The sequence below is a fragment of the Aythya ferina genome (assembly GCF_964211825.1).
Source record: "Aythya ferina genome assembly, chromosome: 3".
NCBI classification, from domain to species: domain Eukaryota; kingdom Metazoa; phylum Chordata; class Aves; order Anseriformes; family Anatidae; genus Aythya; species Aythya ferina.
Window position 1 is genome coordinate 28339947 of NC_140298.1, and position 15333 is coordinate 28355279.

Below are 15333 nucleotides of genomic sequence, written 5' to 3' on the forward strand. Positions count from 1 at the left end.
TCAGAATTCAAATTTACCCATTAAGGCAGTGAATGAAAACTAAGAGCGATACAGAAAATCCATCAGCTCACACATTCTCCCATATATGTACCCATACAACTGGTTGGATACAAATCTTTGTAATTTTAGTGGTCCTTGAAAACCAACCTTGCTATTTCTTCTCGATGAGCAGTCCAGTCACGAATGTAATCTTCCTGTTCTTTTATTCTGTGCTTGAATGTATTGCTACTTTGAGTTGCTGTCCCAGTGCTCTGCAGTCGTGTGGTTTTCAGGGCTGGAGAGGTACGTAGACGGGTATGTTTAGGGGAATTACGGTTTGATCCAAATTCATCTTCTGAGGTGGAAGCATAATCTGTAGGAAAGCGCCTCCATCTTGCACTTACTAAATTAGTTTAATTATTAAAAAAGAATTATTATTGCATCTTTTATAAGAAAAAAAAATATTTCAGTAATATCACAAAAATACACAACTATTCATTATCAATCCCCAGATACCTCACAAAAGGTTTATTTACTACATCTTAAAAAGAAAGGTTAAATAATATTGATTAATAAAACATAAAACGGATGCTCTTTGTATAATGATGAGTGAAATAAGATGTAAAAGCCAGTAACTGTATAAGAGCTGAAGTGAACTGTATCAAAAAAAGGGCCCAATTCATTAACATTTAAGTATATAGTCAGGTTGCACTTTTTCTGCAGATTTTTTCCCCAAGTTTCATTTATAGTTTAAGTGATACACAAAAACTGAAAAGACATGAAGGAAGGACTGAGCTGGCACCAAGCCTAGAATGCATGCTTACATAAGGAAAGCATAAAAATCACAGAAGACGCAATTTAGCCTAGAAAGAAAACCAATAATACTGTGCCACAAAAAACCAGCATCACATCTAGAAAAACAGCAGCCTTAGAGCAAAAAGTGTATTTTCTCACATGAAGCACAAAGCATATACAGCCATGTTGCTGAAGACAGACTGAAGTATAAGAGTACTGAAATTAAGTAGGAGGCTCTCTTCCCCTTATAAATTAGTCAAGTCTAGAAAATGTGTATCAGATATACTGTCCTTGAGCAATCCAAGCAGGAAGAGAGATCACTGAACGTTAAATGAGTGCTCATCACTGCAACCTGCTAAATTCTTGCAGGGGATTTAATCCCCTAAACTCACTGACATTTATGAGGCTCTGCAATTACTGTAGACATTTTTAAAAGTGTGCGATCTCATTCTGGTAATTTAAAAGTAGTAGATTTAAGCAATGCATATTGGCTCTAGTATATGAAAGAAAAATGTAAGAAGTAATAATGACTACTCCCGAACCATCAAAATATTACAGATGAAGTATCAATGAATTTAGGTAACAAATACTGAAAGTAATTTTTAATTGATAAAAGATTTGTGCAGTGCTTTGAAAGTCTATAGTGTGTAAAATATGACATTGGTGTATAAGCTTACATCCCTTCCCTCATGTAAATAATCCATCCGAAAACACAAACATGCTTGCAGAATTTTTTCAGGTTTAAATGCAGTCTTCAAATTGTATCCAGTTCTACTTTTTTTTTTTTTTTTTTTTTTTTTTTAATATTCTAACTTTCTGAAGAAAAGAAAAATGCCTCTCCAGTTACTTATTGTATTCGTTTTAGGGGGTTTCAAGCTCGTTTTTATAAGGGAAATAGTACATAAGCAGAAAAAGCACATTTCCCCACCAGTAGCATGCAAGCAACGTGTGACTGAAGGCCAAAGAGTTTTATGAGTTGGGCCCAAATTTCATTATTAATTTTTCTTTAAATGCTTTGTTCTGGTTTGAATTAAACGTATGAAAATAAATGCAAATTTTATCTTAAAATCTCTCAAGTGAGGTAGTCCAGCAACTCAGCACTGTACAATGAGCATATGTAGTCATACATTTAAAAACTAAAGATTGAATGAGAAGTGAAATTATCAGAAATATCAGAAACAGATTTGATTTCTAGTACTCTACCACTGTAAGTTTCAACATCAGGATCTGGGTCTGGGAGAAGCTTGGGTTTCTCTGTGTACAAAATAGTGTTTTATCATGTTAATTTGTATTAAAACATTCAAATTAGAATCATTTGCTTAAATAAAATCTGTTTATGAGATTAGTATTAATTCCTTTTTCACACAGCATTGACCCCACACTTTTTAGGAAAAGAGTCTTAAATTACACACTCACAAATAAAGAATTTTGCGAAAGCTTAAACATATCAGAGATACTATCCAACTGAAACAACATCAATAACAATTGTCTACGTAGTACCATAATTTTTATTTATATGTTAGTACCTTAAAATGCTTATTTCTGTATGATCAAAAGGTTTCTTATTAACATGGAGGAAAAGTTATTGTAGGCCTACCAGTAGGCAAATCTAAAGTGGTGACTACTGCGTGAAAAGCACAATGTATTGATAATACTTTAAGCTGGCAAATTTAGCGACTTGGACACCATAATCTTACTTTTAAGACTTAGGGACAGAATTGTTAAGCATAACCCTTACAAAATACTCTACTCTCACTGATGCATTCTCAGGAATCATCTGTGTTAAAGATCCTGAGATTCAGTGCTCAATACTTGCAATAAGGCTAAAGGTCAGTTAATAAGGGTTGTTTTCTTTCCATACTTGAAACCTTTGTTTTACTTCAGGGATACCTCAACATCTTTGATTAACCTATCTGCTGATTATTTGCAATGACAACTAGGTCAGCAAGCCAGCAGAGCTGCTATATACAACTAGTTGCTGAACAACGTCTCGTTGCTTTGACATAATGCAGAATTTTATGATTGCAGCTTGGTACTCTTAACACTGGGCCTGTATTCATTGCTCTTTTTCCCAACGTTTTTTTTGTAAAACTTTTATTTATTTTTTTATACTATTCTAACATCATCTGCAATTTTCCTCCACAATTGTGGAAAAAGTTCTTCAGTGTTCTCAGTTTTATTGATCACTATTTTTTGTCAATTTAGTGCTTTGATTAAATCTTTCATTGCATGTACTATAGAATTACTAATTCTGCTTCACAGCTTTTTTGCAGCGTTGCCAGTTATCAAGCCTCCTGCCATGGAAACACCCTGATAATCACTTTAATGCTGATAATTCCCATCCAAGACATTCCACTTATCTGCTTGCCCTTTCATTTAAAAGAGAGCAGCAATGCTTTAGCCTACCAAAGCTTCAAATAGATTCTTGAAATTATGGACTTGCTCACAGCTCTGACAATTTTAATGCTATTATGTTTCAATTCATCCACATGAAGTAGAAGGCAATAAAAATATCCAATCAATGTAGGTCATTTTTCTGCCCTCCTTCTACAGGCATGTATGCCTGAACATTGAAAAAGATTTGTGAAATGCAGAAATAATTTCCTCTTTGGTAGATTGGAGTTAAAAAGCGTGATTCTGCTGCCAATGCTTAGTGATCTAAAATGTTGTAATGCTAACTGCACTGATGAGAAGGCCCATGGAACAACCTTAACACCTCAATCACAACTGATCCTCTGGTAAAAGAAAAAGAAACTAATTTACTGGTAATGACCATCCATTTTACAGTCTATCTAGGTCCAGGGAGACAAGAAAATACATCACAGTTATGTCTTGATTAAATCTGCGCAAAGGAAAACAAGTTCAAATATTCTGAAGTACTTTTATCAGGCACTTCATTAGTCATTTCCAGGAGTGTGGCAATTTAAGTGAATTGTTGACATTTCTAGAAACAAAATTAAGTTGAGGAACTGGATGCTTTGAATCCAAAAGCTTCTGCTGTAGTACAGTTTTATATAATGCAAGAGAATAGTACATCCTATTCAAAGACGTTTTAAATAGGGATAAAGTGTTATTATATAGTGTTATTATAAAGCATAACTAATAACTTGAGCTTTTGGGTAGTTATTAGCATCATTTTTAAGATGCTAATGGAAAAATGGAGACACACTGAGTAGTGGCTTATATAAGAAAATTTTATACTTCTTTAGCAATTCAGATGTATCTGAAGTATTTAAAAGGTCTACATGCTACTCCCTGATTTGGGGAGTAAACTGATCAAACTGATCAATTCATTTAATAACAGGAGCTATTCCTACTACAAATTTTTCAAACCAGTATTTTTTTATTTGTATTTTTATAATGTCTATCTTACTGTGTTGGGATAGCTCATGAGAAGATGCTTTTTTTTTGTTTTGTTTTGTTTTGTTTTTTTTTGGAAAGCAGCATATTTTATACAAGCCACAGTAAACAGTGTAATGCAGTGAAATGAACACTCAAGGAAAGAGAAAGCTAAGAGCAATCCACTAACAGAAGAAGTAAACCATCTCAATCTGAGAACCCATTTAGGAAACGTGCAGTAGTACATAAACCTCAAAATCCATACAGTTTTGTGAAAAAAAAAAAAACAAAAACAACTACAATAAAAAAAAAGCAAAGTAGCAAGTAACATCTGGGGTTTGCCTTTTCAGAAATCAGCAATATCAGGATATGAACTCGTGTTAATTCGTAAAGATATGAGCAGTCTTAAACGACACTCTTCCCTGGCCTAACGTTGCCAGCTTTCAGGCTGCACAAATCAATTTAAAACAGACTAAAAGTGAAAAAATGTTATTTTTCCAATAGTATCTTAGAGGGAAAGATTGAGTGTTTATCTGATGCTTAGCTTTTTTTTTTTCATTTTTTTTCTGTATCTTTGTAGACAACTGTCATCATATTGCAACAGATTCAACTATATAGTTCAGTGAACACCTCATTTGTATCTCTTCAGAAATTTCTATTAAGCTAATAAATAACACAACAAAAGGATACCTGTCTGGGAGAAAACACTGCTAAGAATCCTAAAAAGGTACATTTACAATATACAAGCAACAAAAGGGCTGCAGGAAACGTATCTATTGCAGACCTTTAAATCAACTCTGAAGGGGAAGAAGCAAAGTAAAATATATAATCTCAGTGGCAACACTCAGCACTGCAAGTAAGGAAGCTATTGTAATTTTATTTTATTTTTCTTAGATTGTGGACTGCCTCTAAATACGGACAATCTTTGACGATTCAAAGAGCAAGAGATCACCAATTATAGATATCCATTTAATATGAGAGATGACTTAGATAGAATCACCACATTTTTACTTAAGTTGACTTAATACTCCTGTTGGTAAAAAGCTAGCCTTTCACACTGTTCATATTTAAAGCGTTATGTTAGCTTCTAACAAAACAGCAGGTTATAATTCATCAATTATATGGATTTTTTTTTTTCATCCATAGATAAGATATTACTGTAAATATGCGACTACACTAAAGAAGGTCAACATGATTTGGAAATAATGATGAAATCATAAATTGTCATGACTTTGAACAGAAAACAGAAACTACTCCAAGGAAAGGCAAACATTTTATTATTAATTACTTTATGGTGTTTATTTAGGAAGTATTTGTGTTTAATTTTTTAATTTTAAACTTTTTTGTTATCATCGTTATTAAACAAACCTCATGGTTGTGGTTTTGGAAGCTAATCTTAAATTACAGGTATGATTATCCTAAAAATGCTCAGGGTATTTCCTTGGGAAATACTACATGTTGGGCTTGTAAATATGCTGAACAAATAAATATTATATTTTCTATGCAGTAAAAAGCATCGCTGACCTTCTGAACACTTACTACCATGACTAGCGCAGAGAGATTCCACCCTGTTTTTGTACCAACACAAATCAAATCAGTGCTGCCACACTTGAATGCCTCACTGGAATTCCTTCTTACTGATCTACAGCTACAAAAAATAAACAAACATATATATCCATCCAAGACGGTAAAGGATTGAAATTTCTTGTCTTTGTGATTTTAAGTGAGAAACATCCACAAGCGTCAGCAAGGAAGACTCTTACTTGAAAGAAAAAAAGAGTCAACTAAAGCTCAACAAATTGTTTCATAACAACATTCCTTATAAAAGTATATAAATATAAAAAAAAAAAAATCAAAATATACGGTATTGTAGAAGCTAGTTAAATAATCTGACATACCTGAGGGAGAATTATGAGCTGAAGCCAAAGATTTGGATTTTGAATCTGAAAGTCGAGAAATGCTATTGGCTCGAGTTCTAGCAGAAACTTTACTACTATCTCCAGCTGATGTCAACCTGGCACCACTTCTGATAATAGCTTCTGGGGTACGAGATGAGGCAGTGCTTCTAGTTATTGTTGCTTCAGAATCACTACGTGCTGATAAAGAGCCAAGTCGAGTTCTGCGAGGTTGAGCAAGTAAGTCTATTCTGGAAATACTTCTCCTCCCTGAAGGAGGTTTTGATGTAGAACTTGTAGTGGACACTTCGGAAGCCACTGAAGCTTTATCAGCATCAGCAAGCTCACTATCTGAGGCTTCACCAAGCCGTGCTCTGCGCAAGAGAGAAGTCCTTGTAGGACGAGGTCTTGGAAGAGTAGTAGATTTACTAGATTGCCCAAGTGCAACAGGAGTGCTTTTCGATTTAGCTGACTTTCCTTCCATTTTGGAATGTAAAAGTTCATCTGCTGAGGCAAAAGGAACTCTTCCATGTGATTTGCCAGAGTAGGTTTCCTGGTCAGATGATAAGATATCAGAAATGGCGGAATGAGGTACACTAGATGTTTGGTCATCATCTGTCAAATCCACTGATGGTTGTCTCATTCTTCCACTAGATTGCACAGTTTTGCGAGCATCAGCTCTAGACCCACCATCTGAAGAACGACTTTTAGTTTTCTTTTCCATCTTTTCTCTGGCACTTGTTGCAGAAGATTTTAAAACATCCTTTGAAGGGGAACCAGAGGAACATCTATCTTTATATAAGGTTGTAAAGCTCTTCCGTTTCTGTGTGGATTTTCTTTCAGAGTCACCAGTAACGAGACTGATTGTGCTGGCTGTATCTACATCTGATTCTGGTGATATGGAATTATCTCTGTTATAGCTAGGAGTCTCAGGACCTTCATCAGTTTTATTTTCTTCACGGAGTTTAGCTTCAAGGAAAGCCATTACAGCTTCCGTGTCCTTTAAAATGAGCGTTGTATCTAGACTGGAATCAGTGTCCATTGAATCACTTCTGTCACGTGTCCTGTTTGCAGATGCTGAGGGGGCAACAGATCCACTTTGCTTATTAATATGAGGAATAAGTTCTATCGGTATATTTGTGCTAGGCTTATCTATAGTAAAGCTGCCTTGCCTCACTAATGGTTTTGAAGATTCCTTTTTTTCTCCTCCTGACGTTTTAGGACTTTGTCCTTTAATAGTTTCCTCATTTTTTCTTCTCTTTCCCTCATTCTGTGCCAACTTCACTTCTGTTTTATCAGTAACATGTCCAGAAGCTTTGTCTTGATTATCCGAAGTTTTGTGTGACACAGCAGTCTCCTCCCTACCCTTCTCAACTTGATTTGTGGCAGGTTTTGTAGAAGATAGTTTTGAGGGTGTCCAGTGTCCTTGCTCCTTTCGTTCTTGTTGAATTTTTGCTAAAGCTTGTTTCACTACAGAAGTTTCTCTGCCAGTTTCAGCTCTCTCTTTACTGGAGCTAGGGAAAGAAAAAACTTTTTCTCCTGTAGCTTTTGGTGAAAGACCATTCACTGTTCTGCCTGACTTAGCTATACTTCTGCTGTCAGCATCTGAGGCACGAGCTGGAGCTTCTTTCTCCTGAAGTTCAGTGTCTTGCTTTTCACCTATTTCTGATCTCTGATGAGATGTAGCTTTTGTTCTGGAGCCTTCACTCACTTTCTCCTCTTTGGGAAGCTGTGGAAGCGTCCTCCTTTTTCGCTCACCTTGGCTGGTCACAGAAGTTGCTGAACCAGCGCTTCTGATGGAAATACCAGACTCGCTGATGTCTGTGTCTGAAAATGAGAAAGAAAAAACAGCTAAGAAACCATTCAATAGCAAGCTAAACACAAACATTAAATTATTAAGATTGCATAACACTAATCCAGCAACATAAAACAGAATTGCAAAAAGTCATTGGAATATAAAAATGTCATTTGTTCACTTATCTATTCTATAGTAGGATGAATTATATTTAGGTAAACATATGTTATACAAGGTGGAACAAGCTCTCAGGTGATGGAGATTTGACTATTCTTATAAGCTTTTTGAGTAGGTAACTCTTCAAATAATTTTCCAGCTTAGCACTTGTCCTATTCTCATTAGGCATAATTTCATCTTATGGGTAACAGTGGAAACATTCTTATTATTACAGAGTGGAAACTGTGAATTACATTAACTACTTCCTAAACTATAATCAATAAGTTGAACATAATTGGCTCTATTATTTCATTTCACTTTGTAACAAAAACGGAATAAAATCATGTATGTTAACACAATTTTAGAACAGGTATCTCCTGATTAAAGGCGTCAGATATATAAAAAGATATTTCTGTATTACTAGAACTACAATATTAGGAGTGCCATACAAAAGAACAGTTTATTCAACACAACGTCATTACAACCTAATCCAACATTGCTGATACACTGCATGTGTCTACCAAAACAATTTCTAAAAGGTAGCAAGGGAATTACTACAATGAACCATTTGTGGTTTGTCAGAGACCTGATCAGGTCAGAAAAAGCCATCTTTCTTCTCAGTGTTCTTTCTAAAAATGTCATGTTGCAGGAAAATGGAAGGAGTCATTGCAGAAGCAGGGTAAGAATGCAAAGACAAAACAACATTTTTCCTCTTCTGATGCTTCAAACTGACATGGTTTCTTCCCAAAGATGGAAAATCTTGATTGTGATCACCTGGTTGTCTGTTATCTTGGGCTAATTACTACCTTCCTGATACTCTGTATGTATACTGTGAAAGGGAATGCTTTATAAACATGTATGTCATTGCTGCAGAGGGTATAAACTATTTTTTCCTGCTTCATTCTAATTTCAGTATCTGTGTAGCATATGGTCTATGATTGCTCTCATATATAAAGGAAAGTTTTCAGAAATATGTAGAATTTGAGCTATGTGAGAAGCTCTCCTTGAAAACAAACTTTTTGCCAGCAAAGTACACCAACACCGTATGTATTAACCTGTTTTTACACTCTAGGTTTAAATAGGTACATGATGTATCACAGTTACATCAGGGCACAATTACAACAGGAACAGGAAAGCCAGTTTTACATCCCTAAACAGATTCAGCACCACATTTCAAAGTTCCTGAATCGACTAAGACCCTCTCCTTTCTACTCGCTTGCTCCACAGCTGCTTGTCTCACCAAGGGGTTGCAGGCCATCCCTGCAAAACTACCGCTCAAGGACCACTGAAGAGTAGCTTTCAGTATTGAAAAGCCCTATGCATGAAGAAATTACTGTGGTTGCTGCTGTACAGAGAGCAGAAAATATGTTTTTAATCCAACCAGAACACACAGCATGTCCTCTATATACACATATATATGTACATACAGGAAAATATATATAACACCAATAGAGTAAATAAAGTATATAGGTATAAAAAGCATCAGAAGAAAAACATCGCTTTGATCAAATTCTTAGTGGATAGGGAATGCTCTTCTGAAGAAAATATAGGCATCTAAGCCAACTAAAGATTTTGCAAACTGTTCTTTGGACATGCATATCAAATAGTATTTTCATTACATCTTAGGTGCTTGAATGCCGTTTAAATTTCACCCTAAGTACTTTAGAATTCTTGCAGTATGGGTATGCACTACACAGCTGTTGCTTCCCTTACAATAAAGTTCTAATAATGGCCAAAAAAAAAAAAAAAAAAAAAAGCATTCATCCCTTCAAAGATCCTGTTTAGAATCCCATCTGAAACTGACAATTTAAACAAATCCAAAGAACAAGTGAGACCCAAACCTGTTGGTTAACCACCCAAAGGATGAGTTATCAATACATCAAACTAGATTCATTTTGGAGAAATTTCCAATAATATTTGTGTTTCACTTTTTTTTTTTTTAATTTACTGTTACTAATTTAACTTTAAGTTACTAAGTTACTAATTTAACTTTAGAATTAAAATTAATTTCCTTTCTCTTCCTTTCATTCTGGCAGAATAATACACAGAATTGAAAGCTAACTTTTTTGTGAAGAAGATGTTTTTTTTTTTCCAGTACAGAAAAAATTTACAGATAAGATAAAGAACACAGAAAGTATCTGAATTCATTTACTAGTTTTATCTAAAATCTGAGGGCAATGAAGTAAATCTATGACAAAACCACTTAGGAAATGCATCCATTAGTTACAACTAAATTAAGATGTTCCAGGACAAATAGAAGAAATTTGAAAGAAAAAAAAAATCATTACAGGATTCAAGATTGAGTTGCTCAGACAAGGGTTCAGTTCTCATAATGCAGGTGAGAAACAGTGTTAGCTATCTGCACTGACCAAGAAACGTATAATTTGGACAGAAAAACATGAATGTGAAACTGCTTTTTTGCCTAAAAAAAAAAAATCCCCGAACTATTTGTTTATTTATTAATGTCACATAGAAGCGATAAATGTTTTGGAGAAATCTCTGCTGCTACAGTTTTACACTTGTTTGAGGACCCAAGGAGAAGGGTGCTTGTGCTGGGAAACAAAAAACAAAAAACAAAACAGGAAACTGAGTAACAAGCTTAAGTTTGTTCTGCAGAAGGTCTGACTGCTGGGCAGAATGCTGAGACCAGGTTTCCAGACTAAGCAGGGAGAGAATCACAGGATTCCACTATTCCACTCTGGAAGCTTTACATAATGGCTTGGTTTTATCAGTAGAAAATGCATTCTTCTGAGAAACTAAAAAGTCAAAGATATAACTTGCTCTGAAATTTAACAGACAGTGTATTCTTGAAAATCTGAACAAAGCCAGCAGCTATAACAAAAAAATAGGGAACACATATTATATTTCTGAATGTAACTTTGTAGAAAAAAATATTAACTAAAAAGATGCTTAGAACCATAGAAAAAATATTTTATTCTACTCACCAATGTCTAACAAGAGGTTATTGGACACGTTCTGTAGATGGCAGTGTATCTTCCAAAGTGGTGTACACAGAAAAGCACTCTGCACTTTTAAAGTACACTTTTTCCCTAATTAAAATGTTTTAAAACTTTGTTGTAAATTTCAATGTCAACTGGAGTAAGAGGAAAGGCTGGAGTTGCAGGGCACAAATCTCTCTCCAGCAAGTAGAGTTATAATTGGTAAATTTTTGGTCACTAAGCAGCATATCACTTTTGGAATATGGAACATTCATTGAGATGACCTCCTTTTGCAGTTACCAGTCAATTTTGCAACAAAGAGCCACATTAACTCACATAATTTACAGAAGACAATTGAGGAACTACTTTGCAAGATTTATTAAATTCTACCTCAATATGCAAATACCAGTATTAAAATTCCACTAAATTACCATTTCTAGGCTGAAACTGAGAGGAAGAAAACAGAAGGTAAGTAACATAAGCAACTGCTTCACAGTCAAGAGTGCAGACCCTAAAGAACATACTACTTAAAGTCACAAATTTCCATAGCTTAACTAAGGACAGACAGTTGTTCATTGCTGGAGATAAAGTATGTTTTCTATGTTTCCAAGATCAGGAAGTACACTGCTACTACTCAGCTAACTAATAACTGAATAACGAGTTTCAGGTTAGACCGTTTAATATTAAAATTAAAATCCTGTTTTGAACTTGGGCATTACTGAAAAAGATGTAAAGAAAGAAACATACTATGCAGACCAAATCAAATCTCATTCAAGTGAAAGTTTCTTTTATATCACACACTTTTTTTTTTTTAGTAACATTCAGTTTAATTTTGACACTCTTCTGACACATCAAAAACACAATCACTGAGCTTGTTTTTCTGTTGCTTCTTCTCAAAGACATGGAAGAATTTCAGGTGAAGATAATGTGCAAAGAGTAATAAAGTTACTTGTTTATGTACATTACTGCTTTTTTCCCCTTTCAGAGGCTTCTTCATCAGATATTATGACAACAAGAACTGCTTTTAGTACCGTTTTCTAGTGGAGCAGGCACAGGTGACTCCAATCTGATGTCATCATGATCATGACGTGTGTGATTGGCAGCCAAACTGGCCCACTGTGATACCCAACGTTTACGTCCAGGGGCAGGAGAACCTTCCTAAGGAAGATAAAGCAGAAGAAAAATTACTTATAGATTAAAAGCATGCTCTCATTACAGGTTTTCCTGTAATAGAAGTGTTAGACACTTTTCTTGGAGGAAGTTGAAAAAGGAGTTTACTTCAATAAATTTTAGTTATCAGTTCTATAATGGCAACATACATGTAAGTGACTCTATATAGACACAGAATCAGTACAGAATAAGCAGCATTTCCTAGTGCAATGAACTTTTAATCAGAACCCATAGGAAATACATTAGAACACTTGTCTGCTTCAAAACAGAAGAGCAGGAGAGAAACATGGTAAGTGTGTGCACAAGAATTAAGAACATGCTTCGGGAAGATAAGAAAGTGACATTTTACTAGCTTAAAAGACACTTTTGTCCAAATACAATATTGTATTTACTTCTTTCGGGAAAGACTACCTCAAGGACTGAAAGAATAAAATAATTTGTGATGGAAAGTAAAGGAAGATCAGATCACTTGTTCGGCCTAAATGACAAAAGAAGCAAAGATTAGTTTTATATCATCCTACTGGATCATTATCTGATTGTTTTGTTTTTTTGTAGCTGACCTGAAAAGGAAATTGATTTGATATCCTGAAGGGAAAGCCTTTTGAAACTTTTTTCCATTTAAAAAAAGAAACACAGAGAGCAAAACAGCTGCTTATGCTGTATCCTTACAGTACAAAAACCTTTTTTTTCCCCAAACCAGATTTCTAAATATAATGCAATATTCCTGTTTTATCCGATATACTATAGTTTTGCTTGCTTACTTCCCTAAAAGAAGACAGCAGACAACTATGGCTGTATGTATATGTATGTACACATGCACATATGTGGTCTGTACACTACTGAAAGCTTTATAGGAGTTTAGTTGGTCAACCTTATTGGAATCAAAACACAAAATTCTGCAAATAAGAGAAGTCACTGATAGCAGCTCCATAAGTTACATAACTATAGACACGTAAAACAAGAAATTACAATTCAAGATCAATAAGAGAGATGTGAAGGACATGAAAATACGAGTAACTTGCTTCATAAGAAAATTTGCAGGTGCTATTGCAAAGGTTAGATGGAGCTCTGCTGCCTGTTCAGATCTTGGCATTTATATCCAAAATGTTGATTTTTGCCTAATTCATTGGCCACTCTGGGATTCCACTCTTTGATCAGGAACCAATTCTTCATATTTTATAAAATTTATTTAGCAGAAATGGAATGGTGAAAAATGTCGTCTAGTGTATGAGGGCTTCTTTCAAATTAAAAGTAACTTAGACATCAAATGTCTAAGCAAACTTGAAGTTATGGTCTTGAATGTCTCTTAATTATATGGATGACCCTAATTAATGAAAACAAAAGCATCATGAATCTATTTCAGAATGTTATGAATGAAGCATGTACAGACCGATCAAATCATCAACTACTGTGTCCACATGCTAAATTAATCTTATAACAAAAATGTTACAAAATAAAAATCTTAATAACAGGAAAGTAGGGCAATTCAATGTTTCTGTTATTTATGGGCATTTCTGAACACAATGTAAGGAAAGAGTGCCAGAATGAATCATATTATTAAAATAAAAAAAAAAAAAAAGGCAAAAATGTGCAGCATTTATGTATTGACAACAAAAACCATTGCCAGTGCTGATGCTTCATTTTTCTTTCATGTCTAAATTTTGTCTACTCTATTTTCTTGTCCCTACTAGCAAACATCCATCTTTAATAAAGCAAATAATTGCAGCCTAAAGTAAATATGATAGCAGTCCCAATTATCTTTGCTACAGAAAATCCTAATTCTTTGTGTACCATCTAACCAATTCCATACAGATACGATTTCTGACACATAATCAGCAATCTGAATTCCACTTTGCAGTGAAGTACAAAGATTTTGTGAATTAATTGTAATTACCCTGCCAAAAAACCTTTTCTACACAGCAGTGGATGCCAATGTGTTTTATCAACTCTCTGTATATACAAGCACAAACAACAAAGCTATCAAGTTTCTTTTAACAGTAGTTTAAGCGTGGAGATTTTAGTACTTTACTAAAGTTACAAAATGGTTTTTATTAAATCTAATATGCAACACTATAATAAAGCTTAACTCCGAACAGATTAATATCCAAATGTGAAAGCTTTATAAAAAATTTAGGATAACAGAATGTGACCTTTATTTATTTTCCTCTACTATTTCATGTGCTTGCATCTTGCAGGCTTTCCATAAGCAATCCTCCAAATCTTCTCTTGAATAAAAAGAGGAGTTTCCTAGTTTTTTAGGCTTACTGCCAGGCTTACATAAGAGACACCAGCATTGCATCTCCTTTCCTTTATGTTTATCATATATTCAAACTGAATTTGAGAAACACATCCACAGAAAAAATACCCATGGATTTCTGTAGACAAATTTTGCAGCCTGAAGATTCAGAGCTTTAGGTTCTACATCTGAAAAAAGCCACAGCACATGCAAATGACACCTGAAAGCCTCTCCAATACTTGGCATTTCACAGCACAATAATAGTAACTTTAAAAAAATTTCAACAAACAGAATCAAAGTCTTTTAAGACACACATTCCAATCGTCTCATGTTGTAAGAATCAGACTATGCCATCCTTTCATGAATTTAAGTGCCATTTTGAAAGCAGTCTTCTGGCTTCTCCCCTTTCCATCCCTGTTTCTGAACCACATTCCTCCAGCAGTGGTGATCTTTTTTTTTCTTTCAGATCTTCGTACTCACTCTATTTATACCAATGTTTCCACATTTGCTTACAGAACAACACTGACATCTATCTCAAATACTTCTTTTTTTTCATTCTATTGCATTTACTTCCCTAACACAGCAAACCCCACATCATACCCATGTCAGCTTCTGCTTTGCTATAGTAAATAAATTAAATGGTATCAAGCTCTTGTAAAGCAAGTCTCCATTCACTTAATCTTCTGAGCACACCTCTCTGTAGTTTAGAATTCACCCTTCTTAAACAAGAATGGTAACAAAGCTCACGCCAATATTTCAGAGTTTCACCACCACTTCCCATCAGAGACAACACTTCCCATTTCTACTGGCAATATATTGCCCAGTGCATCCAAGAGTCATGTTTGCCTTTTCACAGCCATAGGACCTTGGTGACACAATCATCCTACGTTCTAAGTTCATAGCATCTAAGTTCAAACAAAAAACAAGCATCAAACTTCAGACTCAATGGTTTCTCTATGAAAGGATAGGAAATTTGTGTAATAAGATCAGACAACAAAAGGGCATAGAGCCTCTAAATACGTGTGCCGC

At 34.7% G+C, this 15333-nt stretch overlaps 1 protein-coding gene across 9 annotated transcripts in view; it reads right to left on the minus strand.

Annotated features, from left to right (window-relative positions):
* CEP170 (centrosomal protein 170) overlaps positions 1–15333 on the minus strand; it is a 101110-nt gene that overhangs the window by 18438 nt on the left and 67339 nt on the right. For 5 of the 9 annotated variants that reach the window (XM_084512264.1, XM_084512268.1, XM_084512266.1 and 2 more), the window contains 4 exons: positions 11930–12056; positions 6012–7835; positions 1978–2028; positions 148–382 (listed from right to left, as the gene is read on the minus strand). In XM_084512264.1, the coding sequence (XP_084368390.1) occupies positions 148–382; positions 1978–2028; positions 6012–7835; positions 11930–12056 (2237 nt within the window). The remainder of the gene's footprint in view (positions 1–147; positions 383–1977; positions 2029–6011; positions 7836–11929; positions 12057–15333) is intronic. The other 4 variants (XM_084512265.1, XM_084512263.1, XM_084512267.1 and 1 more) reach the window with 3 other exon arrangements.